A 21,572-nucleotide genomic window follows, 5' to 3' on the forward strand; every position below is an offset into this window, starting at 1 on the left:
TTCGTTTCTAAATGGGCCTCTTAGAAATTTGAAATAGATAAATTTTAAGGATGCCACTCGCATTCATGTGCAACTGAATCATCCGATCCAACGACTTCAACCGAGAATCCCTTGAAGAAGGGATGAAGGAAACCGGCCTTATGGCCTCGACAATGTAGTTTGCCTTTCAGTTTCGGGAGAGAAATTTTCGATCTATTTGCTATGTACATTTTAACCTATGCATGTTGGATGCTAACTACGATCGGGCTTAGGGTTCTTGGTTCGTTCGACGGAATCCGATATCGAGCCTGAGTTAACTAATCGCGACGATGGCATCTATTCGATCGCAAGAAGATCGACGGTCTCCAACCGTATGGCTTCCGATGTTTAGGTGCGGGCGAGACCTCCAATTCCGATCGCAACATCTCCCACATCACTTGCACGTCTTGGTAACCGCACATTCGAACATCGTCGTGCAACTTTAGGATTCCATCGCCTGCAAATTGTTTTTCAATAAAATAAATTAGGGAATAGTAGTAAATAGTCAGTAACCATGATTTCATTTTATATTTTGGTTTCGATATTATTCTTAAACTAAAAAACATGAAAATTAAATAAATAAAAAAGTGAAACTTTTCGAATCTAAAATTTTAAAAATATTTTTAGTAATAAACCTCATCTATTCGATCATAAAATTTAGTACAATTAAAAAAAATAAAAACAAAACACTTTAAAATGCTGATTTCTTTTCCGATCATAATAACCCCTCAAAAAAATCCCAGAAAATAATTGGCCGTGTTCATATATTATTGCTGTAAATCGAGTATTCCATTTTAACGGAAAAAAAGAGTGTTCCGTGGATGCAAGGGAAAAAAAAGCTGAAATCCGGATTCAATCGAATAAAAAAAAAAGTATGCGGCAAAAATAAGTGGAATCTTCAAGTTGAATGAGATTTGCACGAAGAACAAGAAGCGGAAACAACAGATCATAATAAACCACCCAAAAAATCTCATTCCCAGAAAATAATTGTCCGTGTTCATATATTGTAGCCGTAAATTGAGAATTCCATTTTAAACAAAAAAAAAAAAAAGTGTTCAATGGATGGAAGAAAAAAATAATGCTGAAATCCGGATTCAATCGAAGTAAAAAATAAATAAATAAAGAATACACGGCGAAAATAAGTGGAATCTTTGAAGTTGAATGAGATCTGCACGAAGAACGAGAAGCGGAAACAGCAGATCGGATGGCGATAGTTGAAAGGATGAGAGATCTGACCTGACTTCCGGGCCTTGACCCTCGCGGCGACGGCAACCCACGCGCGCTTCACCGGGAACACCACCTTCTTGTTCCACCAAGCCATCTTCTCTTCCTCCTCCTCCTCCGCCAGGCCCCAGCGATGTCCCTCCGGCGTCGCCCTTCCCCCTCTTTCTCTCCGCCCCCTTCGAATTGAATCGCTCTCCGTGTGAAATGTGCTGCCCTCTCTCTCTTCCCCTTCTCCATCTCTTTTAAAAGGCAGTGATATTGTTACCCCCGAGATGTGGCGGTCAAACGTCACGTTTTTATTTTTATTATTTTATTTTGAAAGCCGATTTTTAATTTTTAATTAATTTTCAGTAATTAGTATTTCGAAAGCAATTGGATATTATATATATAAATATAAATAAATAAAGAGAAAAGAGTATATCCTAAAAAATTAGGACGTGGAAATAGTAGCCGAAAGAAGCAAACAAATAAGTAATAAAATCGAAAATGTCACTTTACCCCCTAAATTTAACAAATTGATTTTAGATAAATTTATACCATTATACAAATGGGAGTAAATTTTTCCCATTCAATTTTTCAGCAATAAATTGAGAAAATAAATCCTTATGCCTTATTGAGTTCTTTATTGAGAAAATAAATCCTTATGCCTTATTGAGTTCTTTATTGAGAAAATAAATCCTTATGCCTGATAGTTCATTCTATTTATTTTCCTTTTCGGAATATTTAAATAGTCAATTTTTTTTAATAAAAACTAATTGAAGTTGTGACAATTTAAAATTTGCAGTGGTCAAATGAAAATTTTCCATTTATTTTCAATGTCGGCCAACGACATCGTTTTCAACGTGTGCCGCCAGCGTCCGTCGTCACTAGATGACTGACACGTGGCGGTAGATTCTTAATGGAGCCGACGTGGACTCATAACATCCAGACACGTAGGTCATTGAGAGGCGGGCCCAACGGTCAAAATCCCCACCGACGCACCGGTCCCTCATGCGTTAAAAGTAGAGCAAATTTAAATAAAAATTTATTTATTTATTTGCCTTTTTAAGAAAATCAGAAATTAAATTTCCATATTATTTCTAGGAAAAAAAACATTAAAAGGGCACTCTAAATTAAGTGAACATCAGTTAAGGATCTCTTTGTTTTCAAAAAAATACAAAAAAAAAAAAAAAATTGAAATGGACACCCTCATAATTTTAGCTCAAAATTTCCCTTTGACATAATGTTATTGTAAAAATTATTAAGTAGTTTTTATAATATGGAGAAGTTATATCATAACTGTTATAATGTGGAAATTTATAGAATAATTGTTATAACATAATCTAAATGAGTTTATGATTTAGGATTAAGAATTTTATATTGTGTAGAAGTTATTTAATAGTTATTACAATATGTAAAAATTATTCAATAGCTATTAAACGTATAGGAATTACTTGTAGTCACTACAAGATATTTAAGATTTAAGATTTATACCGTGTAAAAATTATTTATCTATTAACTGTTATAATAGGTAACTACTCAGTAATTACTATAATATCTTTAGTTTAAATTTAGAGTTTAGGATTTATGATTTATGACATTTGAATAGTATTATATTAAAATATTATTTTATTCATTTGATTAAAATTATTTAAATTTTATCAAAATAAATTTAAAATGATTGTAAAAGTTATTTTGATAAAATAGTGTTTAAATATCTTAAATCCTAAACTCATATTAAAGACATTGCACTAGTAATTTGATAATTTTATATGTTGAGCAGTTATTTGACAATTTCTACAAAGTATACCCTAAATACATTGTAAAATAACTACTAGATAACTTCTACATATTGTAACAGTTATCCTTATTATTTTTATATATTATAGAAGTTATCCAATAGGTATTATATATTGTAGTAGTTATCCGATAGTTTGTATAATAATGTTGGATCAAGGAATAATTTATTATTTTTTCTTTTGATAAAAGCATGAGAGGGTACCTATTAGTAGATGATTTATAAAATCCAAGAACCCTTTTAATTTTGTCTTTATTTCTTTCCACTTTAAAAATTAATTTAAGGTGAAAATGACGCTATTAATTGAGTTAGTTTTGATAATTGCAAAAGAAGACAAAAAGTTTGGTGAATTGAAGTGAACTTTATATTTTTCGTCCTTTTTTTTTAATATTTTAATTTTGGGAGGACTAAATGAGCACTACCGACGCACTCGCAATCAGTGGGAAAAGTGGATTCATTCTCAGCAAGCATCCGGGGGCTGAAATTGACATGCCTCTTCTTTTAATTAATTATTTTTTATTTAGAACATTATAATTTATTTTTCATGTGAGTGTATTTTCTATCTAAAATTTTGTATAAAGAAAATACTCCTCAACTAGTCAAAGCGTCATAATTATTTTAATGTAATTAAATTTACTCTAATATTAATCAAATATACTTTAATATTAGTCAAAATTATTTTAATTTAGATCAAGATTGCTTTAGTATTAATAAAACTTACCCTAATATTAATTAAAAATATTTAAATTAAATTATAAGTATTTTACTATTGGTCAAATTACTTTTAATTAAAAACTACTTCAGTTGTAAAAAAATAGGATGAACTCTTATTATTTTTTAACGATAAGAAAAAATAGGATGGTAATCAGAAGCAGTAGATTTTTACCTGAAGAACATTCTTTTTATATATATATATATATATATTTATCAAAAGTGCTCTATTAGTTCTCCCTGTGATATGATACAATTGCCTTCAAATATTGTTTGGCCAGTTTTAACTTTTTTCGGGGAGACTAATTTTGATTTTTGAGCTAAGTTGATTTCAAGTTTAAACTAGGCGGACTTGAACCATTCAATAATATTTATATTGTAATAGCTATAGTTCATATTTAATATAATATATATCATATTTTTAAAAAATATTTATATTATAGTAATTATGATTTCGTAAGTACTGCAATACAGATTTAATGTTAGACAATTTATTACCGGAGATATTAGGAAAAAAATTATTTAGCTGAAATTATACTAAATCAATTTTAACTTATCTATTGAGATAACTTGAGCCGATAATCTCAGGCAGCAAGCGGAACTGGTTCTGTCAAACTTTCGATAGTCCGAGTTGCGGAGTTGATGTGGTGCGTAGTAGAATCGAGAGTCGATCACCGAGTCGGGAAGGGAATTCGCTGAGTAAGATACCGATGTCTGCGCTCAATGTAGTTTTCTTGAAACAGATTCGTCTCATCTCCGACTGTGCTTCAAGGTTACATTCTCTTAGGTCGTCTACTTCCCAAGATACAACGATAAAATTGTTGGATTGTAAAGACGCTAGACGAGGGAATAATGTTCATCGCTCTTTTCGAAAGTTAAGAATATGCAGTGAAAATAAAGCTAAGGAGAGAGAAGGGAAAAAGAAAAAGACAAGCGCTAACACAAGTAGTTTTTTACTTGGTTCGGAACTTTCGACAACTCTTACTCCAAGGCATGCACTCGTTAAGTGCTTTTATTAGGTAATCTACTAATAGTTCGAAATGTTACACAATTGAAGTATAAGAACTATAAGAAAAGGTTACCGACAACAGAGAAAATAAGTAGAGCATGATTGACGGTTGTTGGAGGAGCATTACAACGTCGTAGGTGCTTTTTTGAGTAACACACATGAACGAAAGTTGTAGCAAATGTTGTATAAAATCTGTTGGTGCAATCGACCTTTAGGATTTCGATGTTTGACAATGTACCTTAGTCTGGTCAGTTTGACAAAAGGTTGATTTAAACAGGACTTGATGTTTGGAAGATAAAAACCTAGTCAGGACTAGATGACTAGCAAGAGTAAGTTCTAACCGAAGGATAGGCAGGTGAGAAGTCTACTGAATGACTAGTCCTAACTGGAGGTTAGGCAAGAGGAAGTTCTGTTGAGTGAAGTTAGACTCTAGTGAGTGAAGCTAGGTAGTGAAAGTCCTGGTGAGTGAAACCGGGCCCTAGTGAGTGAAGTTAGGTGGTTGAAGTCCTGGTGAGTGAAGCTAGGCAATGGAAGTCCTGGTGAGTGAAGCCGGATCTTAATGAGTGAAGCTAGGTGATGGAAGTCCTGGTGAGTGAAGCCAGACAATAGAAGTTCTGGTGAGTAAAGCTGGGCAATCCCTAAAGGAAGGTAACCCTAGGTAATATGGATCGACTGGTTTTCGGTCGACGGCGCACAGTCGACCGGACCAGTGAATTATTAATAATGCTAACACTGTTTTATTTTTACTATTTTATATCTATTGTGCTAACTCAGTATTGCAGGCAAGTTTTAGTAGATCAGCTTGATCAGATACTAAACAAGGTCAGAGAAAGTCCAAACAAGTTTGAAGGACTAGATGTTTGGCAGGTAAGTAAAAGTAAGTCACTGGAGGAGAGTGACTCGGTGAGAACGCGTCCCAATTGAGGGACAGTAAGCGTCGGTCCAGTTTAGGTCCATTTCAGATCCCTAATCTGAGACCTTGACAAATTCTTTGTCTTGGGAGGATAGGAGCTAATTACTACTTCTTGTTTTGACTATGCTAATTTTGTTTTGCAGGTTAGATGTTTTAGTTTTGGGCTAACACAACTTGCAAGGCAAAAGGAGCAAAAAGCCTTCTGATGAATAGTACCCGAAGGCGCCTTCGCACTGTTCATGAAAGACGCCTTCAATGGCTTAAAGGCACCTTCAAAGGGATAAATTTTGGACCCCATCGCAGATAAGGCACAGCGAAGTCAGGATAAGATTTTCCATGTTGAAGGCACCTTCAATGTCTATAGAAGGTACCTTTCATGCCCTTTATAAGTCAGTCTCCACCAAACATCAATACACAACTAATATACGAGCTACTGCGCGTCCATTTGAAGTTCCAACTACTCCAACTTCCTGCTGTGACTCTGCTGCGAAGCTGCTGCGTCCGACTACTGCTCCAAGAACTTCTAATCGCGGCCGGTAGACCGACACCAACACACGAGCATTTTTCACTTTGATCCCTATGTGTCGGTAATGAAGTTATTTCTTTGTACTTAATTACTGAAAAAGGGAAGTGTAGTGTGTTACACTTCACCTATCTTCTTTGTACTCCTTCATCTCTTCCGGAGGTACCAGAAGAGGTATTTTAGTAGATTACCCATCGATAGATCCGCGGGACCTGGATCTTGGAGTAGGAGTCGCCAAAGGTTCCGAATCAAGTAAAATTGATCGTGTTTTATTGTATTCATTTTCTTACTTAGTTTTGTTGGGATCGTTCATACTCGGCTAAAGAGGGGGGTGTGAATAGCCGACCCCAATCTTTCGCGTTTCTTCCTACGATTAGGTTAGTGCAGCGGAAATACAACGTAGAAAGAAAACAGGAGAAGAAAGACAAACCATATAACGAGGTTCGGAGATGAACTCCTACTCCTCGGTGTGTCCGTAAGGTGGACAAAGTCTACCAATCCGTCGGTGGATGAGTCCCCGGAAACCCGGCTAATAGATACTCCTTGTGGGTGGAGAAACCTCGCCACAATAACTCGCAACAGCAAGATAGAATACAAGGAATACAAGAAGTAAATACAATGAATGTAACAATACAAGCTTGCCTTCTTGTCGTCGACTGAAGTCCTGGAAGCAACAACTTCACGGACGAATGCCAACAAGCAGCTCACGCGGGGCTTCGGAAGTGAGCTCAACAAAGCTCAGTCGAAGCTGAAACTTCAGCAGCAGAACAGAAGTTCTAAGGAGGAAAAAGAAAGAGTGAACTGCACAGAAGATGCCCTCGTCTCCTTATACCTGCGAAGAAGAAACAGCGAAGAAACTAGCCGTTGCGTCACAACGGCTAGAACTCTGATCGGTCTATGGACCGATCAGGCAACATCCTGATCGGTCTGCAGACCGATCAGGGAAGAAGCCTTCGCTTCTGTTCCGTCCCTGATCGGTCCACAGACCGATCAGGGAACCTTCTGATCGGTCCGTAGACCGATCAGGCTTCTCTTCTCTGCTAGTTTGCCACTGATCTCCTTCTGATCGGTCTCCAGACCGATCAGATAACCATCAGTAGCATACTGATCGGTCACCAGACCGATCAGATGAGCCATGTATCATTGGATCGGTCTGCAGCCCGATCCAAACTTCTCAGCCCTAAACCTAAGGCTTCCACACCAACATCCGGTCAACCTTGACCTGTTGGTACATCATGCCTAGCATCCGGTCACTCCCTTGACCTGCTAGCACTCCCCGCTAAGTGTCCGGTCAATCCCTTTGACCCACTTAGACTTTTCCACACCAGATGTCCGATCATCCCTGATCCATCTGGATTTTCCTCTTCGTGCCAAGTATCCGATCATTCCCTTGACCTACTTGGACTTTCCAACACCAGAAGTCCGATCATCCCTGATCCATCTGGATTTTCCCTTGCCTGGGTTCACTCACCAGGACTTTCACCTAGCTTCACTCACTAGGGTTTTCACACTGCCTAACATCCAGTTAGGACTTTCTCACTGCCTGTCTTCACTCACCAGGACTTTCCAACTGCCTAACATCCCAGTTAGGACTTTCCCACTGCCTGGTTTCACTCACCGGGACTTTCCAACTGCCTAACATCCCAGTTAGGACTTTCTCACTCACCAGGACATTCCAACTGCCTAACATCCCAGTTAGGACTTTCCCACTGCCTGGCTTCACTCACCAGGACTTTCCAACTGCCTAACATCCCAGTTAGGACTTTCCCTCGTGCCAAGCTCCCTGCTTGGACTTTTCCAGTGCCAAGTCTCCATACTTGGACTTCTCCCGTGCCAAGTCTCCATACTTGGACTTTTCGCGTGCCAAGCTCCCTGCTTGGACTTTTCCAGTGCCAAGTCTCCATACTTGGACTTTTCAGGTCAACCAGGTCAACCTTGACCTAGGGTTGCACCAATAATCTCCCAACCATCTATTATTGTCTCACATCAAGAATAGAACTCTCTCACGAGTGTCAAACATCAACATGCAACTCAACTAGGTCAACCTTAACCTAAGGTTGCACCGACAATCTTCCCAAGTCAAACATCAAAATACAACTCGAGTCAAGTCACCTCGAGTCGGGTCAACCAGGTCAACCTTGACCTAAGGTTGCACCAACAAGTTTTCCGCCGCATACTCATCTTTTAAAATTAAAAAAGAATAAGTTTTCAAAATCACGTAATTCCCCCCTCTCACGTACGACTCAATCCAACAAAATCTGCTGGTCAAAGCCTCCTTTTATAACCCCCTCCAGGTGTCTGGATCTCCTCCTGGGTGCTTGGACTATGCTAACATAGCGAGCTCTCATCGAAATTTCATCCCCAAAGTTTATCCACCTTCGAAGGCCCGAACCCCCTATAGGCGCATGGACCATTGATGTGGGTTCGGCCAGTCGTCGCGCTCTAACTCAACTTCTGGATGCGTTTTATAGGTTCGAGCGCCTAGAGCAGTACCGGGTGCTTGGACTGCCTGGGTGCTTGGCCAGGCATCAACCAGCCTTATCGAGGTTGGTTCATGAGCCTGGATCAACTCCGGGCACCCGAACAACTCTTTCTCATGTTTCTTTATCTTGTAAAAAAGAGTTAGCCTAGACAACTATAATATATTTATCTTGCAAAATAAATTTAGCACATTAAAAATATGATCAATTTATGACTTAGATCCTGTTTGTTAGAACCTGTGTGGTAAGAGGGGGATGACTTGTCTTGAAAAAAAAAAATCAATTTTTCTCGATTTTATAGCTTGATTAAAATAGATGCTTGTATAAAAAGAAACTATAATATATAAATTAAAAGAGACTACCGATTTTACTTGGGTACAACCTGAAAGGTTGTAAATCTAAGAAGTTGAAAGCACTAAATAAATTCTCCTTTTGTCAAGGCGGAGAAGCCTCTTACAAGTGTTGGAAGCACACAATAAGAGTAGTAGAACAATAAAGAAGTTCATGTACAAGTGATGATCTGAACTACTAAGATTAGAGCTCTATTTATAATCTACTAGTCGAATATATCCGTTTACTGATGTGGCAGCTCTGGGCACTTGGAATGAGCCCGAGCTCCTAGGCATGGATAAAGTTTTATCCAAGTTGCAACAGTTCGCAACGACTCGATGAAGATTGAATTTTCTAGTCTGGTCGCTTGGACTGTGCTAATCCGGCCTCACTCAAAGCACGTAAAGGAGGCACCCTGGCCTGCTATAGGGGGTCAAGGCGCTTGGACCAGGTCCGGGCTCCCGGATATTCAATAACTTGTTGACTGCCCGGTTTCTCCCTGTTCCAGCTCCGATCGCTTGGGTAATTTCTACCATCCAGAATAGGGCTCACCCGAACCTATTTTTTGGCCTCCTCCTTAAGCAAGCTTCCACTCCGGCTTCTCGTCCTTTAAAAATGCAGTGCGATTTCTTCTCGTCTGCCAGCATACTCTTTCGAGTGCCTCGTCCCTCAGACAGACCGAGCTTGTCGACTATCTCCCGTGTCATCTTTCTTGCTAGCTGCATCTTTTGCACGACTTCCTGTGCTCTTAAGTTCCTGTACACTTAGATACAAGACATCAAACGAACGTAAGACCTAACTTAACTTAATTGACCACATCAAAACTATCTCAGGGTACTAACAATCTCTCCCTTTTGATATGCATCAACCCGAGTTTGAGTTAGGGGAAAAATAAAATAAAATAATAGTTAAAATTGGAATTTTGAAAATAAAAAAATCAAGTATGAACCTTGATAACTCGCATTCTGATACAACATTTTTATCATTTTTTTAGATGCTTTAATTCGTTTGTACGTTAATTCACTGTATTTATCATATTTTACGAATATGGGTTGGGTTTATCACTTCGTTGCAAATATATTATCCTTAGCACTAATTTGATGTTATTGCATTGTGTAGGGATTCAAGGATTAATTGGAGGGCTTTTTCGTCACACACATGCAACCAATGGATGGATTCAGCCAAGCCCCATCTTGAGGCCAGATTTGTTACTACAAAGGAAGTATTAAACCTTAAAATTCCAGCTAAGGGAGACACCTTTTCGACTCCAGAAGCCCTAGCAGCCGCTTCCATCTTCCTCCACACCACCATCTTCCTCGGATTCAAGGAAGAACCACCTCATCAAGGCATCCCGGCAAGCATCCTTCACTCCACCATCATTCACCTCCTCCTACAGATTCGAGGAGGAGTTCTGCGTCCAACGTCATATATTCGAGTTTAACCAGATCTGGCTGAGCTCGGATTGCCACTGGGTTTTTAGATTCAGGATTCCGACACACCTCACTCTTATCATCCGCCTTCGGAGTTTCGATTGAGACCCCGACGGACTCTTGCTACGATGTTTTGTTCATCTTCGGGCATATTTTGGTTGAATTGGTCGCTTTTATCTTATTTTCTTCCTTGTTTGCATTAAGTACCGCATTGTTAGTTCTCCTCATATTTGATTTATGGTTTTACATTGAGCATTAGTTTAGTTTAGTTCTTGAACTTGGTTTCTTCTGTTTTTGAACTTGAAATTGATTGTTGACAGCTTCCTTTAGACTAATAATTGGTTCATGTTTTTATTTCTTTTTAATTAGTCTTTTAGTTGTTGATTTACATGTCCTTCAATTATGAGCATCTCAATTTGTGTGATAACTAAGAATTAAATAAAAATCCTAGCCGATAAGATAATTCATCTCTGGAGTTAGCTTCCACTTTGATTTCTGTGGGAAACGATCCGTGTCCTTTGTTATATATGTACCATTTAATTTACAATAGGGGCGGAAATTAAGTTGATACCATGATGTGAACCTTGCAACGACATCATCAATAATCACCAGTTTACAGTTTGGTATCAATTTTTGGCGTCGTTACCAGGGAAATTACGGTGTTAGTTAATCTTTAGATTTGTAATAAATTGTGTTTAGTCTTTATTTGCTGAACTTATTGATCTTGTGTGATAGCGTCCAAGTGCATGACTAGATCATCTAACAATGATTTACTCAACTTTGACCTAGAAATCGATAGAACATTTCACATTTTGTTGAGAAATTAGAGGGTGTTAGAGTGTATACTAAAAGCCTAGCTTTTTGTATAGACATTTATTTTGAAATAAGAATCACATTGGTCAAATATCTACATTTATGTTAAGTGTAGTTGTCCATTTAATTTATATTGTAAATAACATGGTGTGAGGAGACACACAGAAGATCATGTTATCAGTTCCTTATAAATTATAAATAGTAGCTCACAACCAAAATGGAATGGGACAAACCATTGGAATGGTTGTAGTGTAATTTGGTATTAGTTTATCTTGACTATAAAACTACGCTAGTACACTATGAGTGTATTGAGCGTGACCATTTGAGGTAGTTTCTTTTTATACTGACTACATAAAAGAATAAAATTTCTGTTATTATGGAAGTGCGTACTCTTAATCATGATATAATAACAAACACGTATACTTAATATTTATTTCTTTAATTTATCAAAGGGTGTGATTTAGTTCATTAAATCAACTAGTAATCTAGATTGATGATGTCCTCTTGAGGAGCTCATAAGGATTATCATGTAAACCCTGCAGGTGGACTTAGTCCGACATGATAATAAGGTTGAGTGGTACTACTCTTGGAGCTAGATATTAATTAAGTGAGTTGTCAATAATTCATTTAATTAGTGGACATTCGATATCTTAAACACAGGGAGACTAACACCCTCATGATAAGAAGGAACCCATATTATAATATGAGATTGGTGTGGTAGTATAATAATAACTCTTTAGTGGTATGAGTTATTATTGATGAACTTGAGTTGGGTGTTCGGGGCGAACACGGGATGCTCAAGCTCATCGGGAGACCAAAACCAATTCCTTCTCTCGGTCCCTGTTGTAGCCTCTTATTTATAAAGCCTTATATCCACTTAAAACCAAGCTTCTTACCCATCTTGTTGTGGCCGGCCAAGCCAAGGTTGGAGCTCAAGCTATGGCCGGCCAATCCAAAGAGTGGAGCCAAGTTTATGGCCGGCCAAGCTTGGAGCCCAAGCTAGGTGACCGACCACATTAAAATAGAAGGGTATTTTAAACTTTAAAATCTTTCCTTTTGTGGAAGTCATGGTTTTAAAAAAGAGTTTTTAAATTTTAAAATCGTTCCTTTTATAGCTTTCTACAAAGGATTAAGAGAGATGTTTGATATCTTTTCTTATTTGTAGTTAAAAGGAAGATTTTAATTTTTGATAAAAATTTTCTTTTTTTGTAACCATCCACATGTTTTAAAAGAGAGATTTTAATTTATAAAATTTTCCTTTTATAACCAACAAGGGATTTAAAAGAGAAATCTTTTATTAAAATTTCTTACCGGAAACAAATAAGGAAGTTTTAATTTTGTGTTTAAAACTTTCCTTATTTAGAGCACAAATATAGGGTCGGGCATGACAAGCATTAAAGGAAGTTTTGATTTTTTGTTTTAAAACTTTCCTTTTTAGTCATTGGCAAGGAATATAAGGAAGTTTTAATTATGTTTAAAACTTTCTTTTTTTGCCAATACCAAGGATTATAAAAGAGATGGAGGGGTGCCTCATGAAACAACACATCTTCTATTCCTCTCTTCTAATCCTTTGGTGGCTGACCCTTGTCCTTTTCTCCTCCTTTTGTTTTCTTCCTTGGAGGTTGGCGGCATCTAGTGTGGTGATCTCTTGGCGGCCGATTGCTTGAAGGAGAAGAAGAAGAGAAGGAAACTCTCTTGTCTAGCATCCCTTGGAGGTTAGTTGGTGGCCGGATCTTGGAAGTAAAGGAGGAAGCTTGGATGGATTTCATCTTGGAAGATCATCGCCCACACGACGTCCAAGAGAAGGAGAGGAATACAGCAGAATATCAAGAGGTCTATAAGCTACAAAAGGTATTCTATTTTTGATGGAGCTCGATTTCCTTTGGAGTGTTCTTCTCGTGGTTCTTGTGGTGTTCAATTGGCTGTGAATGAGTTTGGACTCGATTTCTCCCGTGATGTTGATGTTTTGAGTTTTATGTGTGACACTTGTTTGTTTAAATGCTTGACCGAGATGCTGATTGGTGGAATGGGTTGTGATTTGGGCTTCCTGAGAAATTCTAGATTCGGTTTGAGGTTCCCGCGATGCATTCAAGTCAATTTTGAGATTTCCATGAGGTTCTTGATTTGGTCTGCGATTACTGTGGTGATTGCACTTTGAATTGTGATCACTATGATGTTTTGTTACAGCTAGGCTTGTTGATGTTGTGCTCTTTCCGGTTGTTTCATAGCGTTTTGGACAGAATGTTGATGACTTTGTTTACCAATCATTTATGAAAATGCTAGACTGATTTGGGAAGGTAAGAGTCTGATTCGATGCTGTTCTGTTCACTGAATTGTCATGGGTTGGTGTATATTCCATTCGATGTGATTCTGTTTCATTGAAATGCAGTGGAATTGTGTGGGCTTAACTCAATCTTGTTTTGTTTCATTGAACTGCTGTGGTCTTGAGTGGAATTTGAGAATGGATCCGGTAGGTTTTAGTGCATCTTCATAGAGATTTGTTCCTTTATCACGATCTTATTCTTGCCGTTGATGCTAGAATTTCGGGCAGATATGAAGTGGTTAAATGGTTTTCCATTGTGCTTTAATTTATTGTGTTGGCTGTGGTTGGAATTTTCGGTTCAGATCTTGAATTGATGATTGGGGTTTTGCTCTAAGGATTGTGATGCATATTTGGGTTTTGGTCGATTTTTCTTTGGTTAGTGAGTTCTGCTTGGGAATCGAATCAATGATTTTGAGATTCTTTCGGGGTTGGACATGATTTTTGGTAGTTAGAACTATAAAATGAGGCATGAATTATGTGGTATTGCACTTTGTGATAGGAATTCAAAATTGATTTTTCTTCTAGCTTGATAACGGCTATAGGTGCTGAATTCTTCTCCTTTAGTACTCAATTGTGCATTGCAAGCTTTTAGTTGTTATTAATTGTTTTAAGCTACTTCGTTACATATGAGTTAAATACCTATTCTTTGTCATTCTTGAGTTATGTTTAACTTGGATATGAAAAGGTCTTGTGAAATGGTATGTCTACTGAATTACTTTGAAATGAACTAATGACATAGTTATAATGTGGATAGATTAAGTTTCTTATGTAGTTAATTGGATGGGTATAAGCTTATGTGGTGACAGTACGGGTTGGGTGTCCCGGGATGAGCTCCAAGGAGGGCCCTTCCAAACATGACTGATATTGTAATTTATGACAGATACTGTAATTTACTGTTAGCTTCGGCTATATGACTGCATGTTCTCCTAGGAGGTTCCTCTAGGGTCATGAGACTATTTGACTGACTCTATTAGTAGTTACCGGATATGTGACATATCCATCCTTATTAGATATGTAGGATTTGATACATATCAAAATTTTCTTCGCTACACTGTATTTGTGTTATGTTTTATGTCTACTAGTTTCTATTACTGCTACTTTATGAATGTCATATTATTCATATAGAATTGCACTTGTTGGGTTCGTAGACTCATGATGCCTACGTTACAGGTGAGGATATCTCCCAGAATATGACGGAAGGCATGCTGGCGGAGTAGACGAGGAGGCGAGATGGATGCACGACACTGTCTGGATGTCTTAGGAGTGCAGAGCAGACCTGTTCCCTTGAGAGTTTTCCTTCAGTTGTATAAGGAGATGTTGGGAGGAATTTACCGTTTCTTTTTGTTATTTCCTACTTGAGATGCTGTCATTTACATTAGATGATATGGTTCATTTCGATGGAATTGTTACTATGGTTATCTTAATAGCAGATATTGAGAGGGTTGTTTAAAAAAAAATTGGAGGGAAAAGCTAGGATGTTTCAGTTTGATTCTTTTACTCAGCAATTTTATTTTGATGAGAAGTATAAGGAGTTGTTGTTTCATGTCTGATCCCATGTTTAGCACACAACTCAACGAACAGTGATACATATTATCGCCTCGGTCACTTCGAACCACATTAATCTTTTTATTAACTTGGTTTTCAACTTCTTTCTTATAAAAACTAAAGTTCTTTATAGTTTCATCCTTACTTTTGAGAATATACACATAACAATATTTTGTGTTAACATATACAAAAGTGATGAAGTATTTATTTCTATCATGTGTTGGCGTACCTTTGAGGTTGCATACGTCGGTATGTATTAGCCCAAGTAGTCCGTTGCTTCTCTCAACATGTTGAAATGATGACTTTGTCATTTTCGTTTCAATACAAATCTCATACTTGTGTTTTGGGTCAAGGTGGAATGTAGGTATATTTTGCATGTTTATTAATCTACGCAACACATCGTAGTTAACATATCCTACTATACTATGCCACAAACATGAAGACTCAAGTATATAAATGGAAGAACTTTTGTTTTTATTTATCTTAGGCATAGTGGTCATTAGATTGAGTTTGAATAACCCATCAGATACATAGCCCCTTCCTACAAACATTCCATTCTTTGACAGTATAACTTTGTCTGACTCAAAAATAATACGAAAGTCATGTTTTCTTAACAGTGATCCGAACACTAGATTCTTCTGAATTTTCGGAACATACAACACATTGTTTAAAGCAAGGTCCTTACCCGAAGTCATCTTGAGCACCACTTTTCCTTGGATGCCTATGATGTCCGAGGTTGTTCAATTCCCCATGAACAACTTGTCCCCTCCTTTAACTACTTCAAAGTTGTAGAGTAACTCCTTATTATAGCAGATATGTCTGGTGGCTCTAGTATCAATCCATCATTACCGTGGATTCGAATCGACCAGGTTCAGTTAGGAGACAACAGCATAGAGGTCATCCATTCTGGTTCCTCGTTTAGGTTGGCCTCTTGCTTCTTCTTCGGCTTTCTCCATTCTGTGATCGACTAGACCATAGTTAAAGCACTTTCCAGAGAATTTCTTAATGCCTCCTCTGGGTCCCATCTTGGAAGTCTTGGGGTTCTTCCATTTTGAGATTTGACCATTCTCGACTATGCTAGCTTTCACAGTAGCTTGAGAGAACAACTTTCTCTCTGAACTCTTGTTGTCTTCTTCGATGTGAAGGCTATCAATGAGTTCCTCCACATTCATCTCCTTCTGCTTATGCTTCAGGTAGTTCTTCAAGTCCTTCCACCCTGGAGGCAACTTCTCAATGATGGTAGCCACCTAGAAGATTTCACTCAGAATCATCCCTTCGGAGTGGATCGGATCTCGTGGAAGATCACCTGAAGCTCTTGGACTTGGCTAATCACCATCTTGGAGTCAACCATCTTGTAATTTAGGAATCAGCCCACGATGAACTTCTTGTTCCCTGCATCTTTGGTCTTGTATTTCTTGTCCAGGGACTCCCATAACTCCTTAACCGTTCTCTTCATACTAAACACAACGTACAACGAGTTGACAAGATAGTTGAGAATATAGTTTTGGCAAAAGAACTCAGAGTGAGTTTATGCCTCCATTGTACTGATGATTTGCGCATCAACATCCTCAACATGTTTGGGAGGGTCCTCGGTTAAGAATCGAGCAAGATTGAGCATGGTCAAATAGAAGAGCATCTTCTACTACCACCTCTTGAACTTTAATCTAGTGAACTTCTCTGGTCTTTCCTCGTAATTGATTGACACAGTTCCAATAGGGGCAAAGGAGGTCTTCATGTGTTGAGTCTGTTGCACCTCAACACTTTATTCTATGGCTATCTTAACATAACAAAATCTGTTTCAAGATTATTAGATAATTTGTTGCCGAAAATATTGGGAAAAAATTACTGAATTGAAATTACACAAAATCAATTCTAACTTATCTGTTGAGATGACCTGAGCATATAATCTCAGGTAGCCAGCGAGGTTGGTTCTACCAAGCTTTAGGTGGTCAGAGTTGCGAAGTTGATGCGGTGCATAGCGGAATCGTGAGTCGATCACCGAGTCGGGAAGGGAATTCGCTAAGTAAGATACTGAGGCCTGCGCTCAACGTAGTTTCCTTGAAACAGATTCACCCCACCTCTGACTGTGCTTCGAGGTTCTATCGGATCGCCTGTTTCCCAGGATACAACCGTAAAACCACACAGTAACCAAACACTGATTGTTTGTGGCGAATTGAGAATACACCCGAGTGTTATCACGAGTAGTTTAGTAGAAAGGATGCACGACTGAGAGAATTTTTGTTGGAGAATACGAGTGGATAGAAGTTTGCTTCCTGCTAGTTTCAATTGGACATATTCAATTAAATGAATTAATGACCATTTATTATCATTGATTTATTTGGGCAAATATTGCATCGATCGATCTGTCATTCGACGTACGCAAGTTATACTGCATACGAGTCAACCTTGGTTCAGTATAATTCGGGCCCCAGATTTACACCTATCTTTGCGCACTCACGTGTGGGAGAGTCTCTCCCTATATATATGTTTATAACATTAATACATTTGTCATAATTTAAACTAACGATAAAACCAAGAGACTTCTAATATGGGACTAAAAATCCATACACAATAGAGTCTTTTTAAACCAACGACCTGGGGTTTACTCCACCATGCGCCTAACGCTTGTGTACCTGCATGTACTCCCCTTATATCCGTGGGGCCGACACTAAAGGAATCGTTAATGTAGCGGATCTATATTTTTTTATCTCCACCTCTCTATTCCATTTACATTTTCAACATTTAATTAATTCACCTTAACATTTCTATTATAATAGTTACAAAATTTTAAATATTACAATTCATTTATCATATCCAACAATATTCACATGGTACTAATTTCAAATCGTAACTATGCAACTCAAATTTATCTTATTTAACAATATTTACATTATAGTAACTATAAATTATAACTGTTATAACTACAACTATAGTAACTATTATAATATTGTTAAAAGTTACGATTTTCAAACTATTACAATCTATATTTATCATATTCATATAATTAACCTATTCATTCATGATTTAATACCACTAATAAAAGATAATAATATTGAACATATACAATATCTATCTTATTTTAAGAAAACTTAGCAGTTGGAAAACTTTTGATTAAAAAAAAAAAGAGGGGTGCGTAATTAAAAAAAACAAAGGCTAGCTAATAAAAATGAAAGGTGGGCTTAGCTTCTACTCTTTTTTTTTTTTCTATAATTTTTCTGAGATAAAATATTCTTTTAAAAATAATACAAATAAAAAAAACTTTTTGACCTTGTGTTTTTTAAATATGCCAACAGTTTAAAGAATTAGAATAATACAATATAAGATACCATGGAAGTTACTCAAATGCACGTTAGCAAGACATACATATTTTGTTTTTGAAAACAAAATAAAATAAAAAAGTGTTGCCAAATTCAAGGATCCCATGAATCATTCCTTCCCATCCACTCCGCCACGTCACCATTTTTTTGTCTTTGACTTTGACTTTGATTTGTCCTGTTCTTACTCCCTGTGTTGACCGAGTTGATCGCTTTCCGCCGCCTCGTGGTGGCCGACGCGCTGGTCGTCTCCGGCGTCCTTCGGCGTGGTCTCGTCCATAAGAGAGATTACGTTCTCGAACGCGCCCACGAGAGCTTTCACGTTATTCTTCGGAGCGGGCTCCTCAGCCGGCGGCGGTTGTGGTTGCGGTTGCGGTTGCCCCTTCCTCGCCTCCTTCTCCTTCTTGTCGCCCCCCGCCTTCATCCCGCCACCTCGACGCGGGAGCATTGCCTTCGCCTGCAACTCTATCGAGCCCATCGAAACCGTCCTCGTCCGCGTATGCGGCTTCTTAGGCTCACCGGCGGTGGTTTTGCAGGCGCCTGCAGCGCCGGCGAGGAGCTTGGATTGCTTGATTTTTCTCCAGAGCGAAGCGCCGTCGCGAGGCTTCGGCGGAGGAAGTATCCGCTTGGGCGACATCATTTTCGCCGGTGACGCTGTGCCTGACTTGCTATGGCCCGGTGGCAGAGGATGCTTAGTCAGCGTGGTGGCGCCACATTTGGGCTTGCTCTGCGCCGGTAGCAGGGGATGCTTTGGCGACGTGGTGGCGCCGCCGGTGGGCTTGCTCGGCGCTTGAGGCGCGAGACCCTTGGGTGATGTCTTGGTCGTCGGCGACGCGACGTAGGGCTTTCTTTTCGCCGGAGGTGAGAGGCCCTTGGGTGACGTCTTAGACGTCGGCGACGCAACAGCGGACTTGCTCTGCTCCGGCGGAGCAAATTTACGTGCGTTGGCCGGAGGATTCAGTATCGGCGGTGGCTTCTTGTCCTTGTAGCCACCAGGAGCGCTAACGGAGGTTTGACGGGCGGAGCTTTGGGTGGGTTTGAGGTAATTTGGAACGGAGCCTGAAGGCGACGGCGCCTGCCGGGGATCGCTCCGGTGAGGGGAGTCGAGGGTGGTCCGACGTCTTCCAGTGGGAATGATGGATCTCTGCTGGGTGGTGGAAGGGGAGACGTTGTTCTTGTCTTTGTGGTGGTGGTCGGCGGCGGCGGCGGCGGCGCAGTCCGGCCGCTGCTCCATGGGAGCCATGGCCGAACTGGTGCTGCTTAATCAATCACGGGCCCAAATTGATTAATTAATTAATCATAGTATTAATCACATAATTAAGGAGACAAAAAGATATTGCCAAAAAAATAAATAAATAATTATAATAAAAATGATAGCCAAGTGCATATATCTTCCTAGTTATTTTTCTATAATATCTTTACAATTTAAAGAAGATTACCTACTTTATTAAATTTAAATAATTATTTTTCATTATACATTATATCAATTATCTTAAAATTTTTATTATCTTTAACTTTTAAAATTTTCTCTTTACTTTATTTCACTTTTTCTATTATTTTTTCTATCTTAATATTTACTTTTCATTACTCAATCCATTAATTTTATTTTTTCTCTCTACCAAGTTAAATGACATTTTAATATTTAGAGATAAATTTCATTCCTTAAATTCATGAAATATAAATTTAGAGTATCCTCAAGATGATACGGTGGTTAAGATATGGAATGTTGTCATATGAAGTTTTGGGTGAAAATTAGACGTGTCTGAGTATGTCTTTCCCTATACCTTGTCCACCCGTACTAATGATTAGTAGTTATCCATAATTTACTTTCTCCGTATCGATATAGAGATAGGTTGGAGTACTAAGGCGAGTAAATTATTTTTGTCATATGAAATATAAATTTAGGGAATGAATAAGATAGCTGATGTAATTTTTATTCATAAATTATAAAAACTATATAAATGATGTTACTCCAACTCGTGATTTAAAGGTCAAATGTGACCTAAAGAACAATTTGGAATGGAATAATCGATCAAATGAAAATTTCAAAGTGTATTTTACAATAAAATATAGCAATAACTATTTCGTTAGAATTTGGGAGAATGTAAAAGATAACTATTTTAACAAACCTTGCTACGAAAATCGTCAAAGCATGGTATCAATGAGGTCTTCCATGGACGGAAAGCTCTTGGAGCTCACGGCTTCTCTTGAATTTCTATCATTTTAGAAGGCAAGAAAGAGGGGAAGAAATAATAGGGAAGGGTGGTCAGAGATTGTAATTATAGGTGGACTAATATAGTTTTGGGAGCTAATTTTAGGTGTGGAAGAATAGGTCAATTTCTTGTTTTTTAGAATGAATAGGTGGGTTAAACAAACTTTTTTTTTTCCAAATTAATTTTATTCTATTAATTTAATCTGAAGTATTATGATAAAATTTTCTATTAAATTTCGATCCATATATTATTATAGTCATTATCTCATATATTTACCAATCAAGCCAATCCTGAGGTCTATAATTGTGCTAGTGATTTTTGAGGTGGAAGGGCATTTGATTCTAAACGGAATTAAACGACTAAATCGATCAAAAATCAGAAGTTCAATTCACAGAATTTAGAAATTCAATTTTTTTAATATTAATTTATTTGATTAATTCGGTTAAATTTCTGAATACTGATAAATTCAACCGAATGTTTAATAATTGATTGATGGACTCAATTATCCGTCATCATTCTAACCATGGAAAACATCAATCAATTTATGATGAACAGTCAGTGAATTAATTATTTTTTTTAATTTTATTTGTTCAATTTTCATTAAAAAAATAATTTATTCAATTTTGATTTAATGGATTCTATCTATTTAACCGAAGCCTCGGTTCAAGCAGTAGGAGTATTGCCCATGCGCTGAACCCACCGGAGAACCCCAGTCTCCGTGGGGGAAGATCCATCCCAAGGGTTTAGGTGATCGTGTTTCCTGTGGCAAATCCGCTGAGCTCAAGGAGATGTTGGATTTGTAAGGTTGCAAATATAGTTTCACATTGTAAAACACATGGAAAAGATTATGGATGTATAAAAAGAAAAGATATCTCCATTAGCATGAAGTCTTTTGGGGAGATCCCAAGAGTAAAATCATGAGGTCTTAGGTCTAAAGTGGACAATATCA

General features: G+C 37.9%; 2 protein-coding genes and 1 long non-coding RNA gene across 4 annotated transcripts; 1 reads left to right on the plus strand and 2 right to left on the minus strand.

Annotated features, from left to right (window-relative positions):
* Positions 1 to 1,458, minus strand: LOC122034426. Its single transcript, XM_042593676.1, has 2 exons — positions 1,255 to 1,458; positions 1 to 475 (listed from the first exon to the last, which is right to left on the minus strand). The coding sequence occupies exons 1-2, from the start codon at positions 1,337 to 1,339 to the stop codon at positions 297 to 299; spliced, it is 264 nt and encodes an 87-aa protein (XP_042449610.1). The 5' UTR covers positions 1,340 to 1,458; the 3' UTR covers positions 1 to 296.
* An 8,766-nt stretch (positions 1,459 to 10,224) lies between these two features.
* LOC122034261 lies at positions 10,225 to 15,038 on the plus strand. 2 transcript variants are annotated; one of them, XR_006126656.1, is made up of 2 exons: positions 10,225 to 10,581; positions 12,850 to 15,038. It is a non-coding gene; the product is annotated as an uncharacterized LOC122034261 (long non-coding RNA). The 2 variants fall into 2 exon arrangements; XR_006126655.1 differs by having other exon boundaries at positions 10,225 to 10,572.
* Positions 15,039 to 18,594: 3,556 nt separating this feature from the next.
* Positions 18,595 to 19,653, minus strand: LOC122035340 (serine/arginine repetitive matrix protein 1-like). The gene has a single exon (XM_042594750.1). It carries the CDS (start codon positions 19,651 to 19,653, stop codon positions 18,595 to 18,597), a length of 1,059 nt encoding a protein of 352 aa, XP_042450684.1.
* Positions 19,654 to 21,572: the final 1,919 nt, after the last annotated feature.

Source organism: Zingiber officinale, chromosome 11B (assembly GCF_018446385.1).
Source record: "Zingiber officinale cultivar Zhangliang chromosome 11B, Zo_v1.1, whole genome shotgun sequence".
Taxonomy (NCBI): Eukaryota; Viridiplantae; Streptophyta; class Magnoliopsida; order Zingiberales; family Zingiberaceae; genus Zingiber; species Zingiber officinale.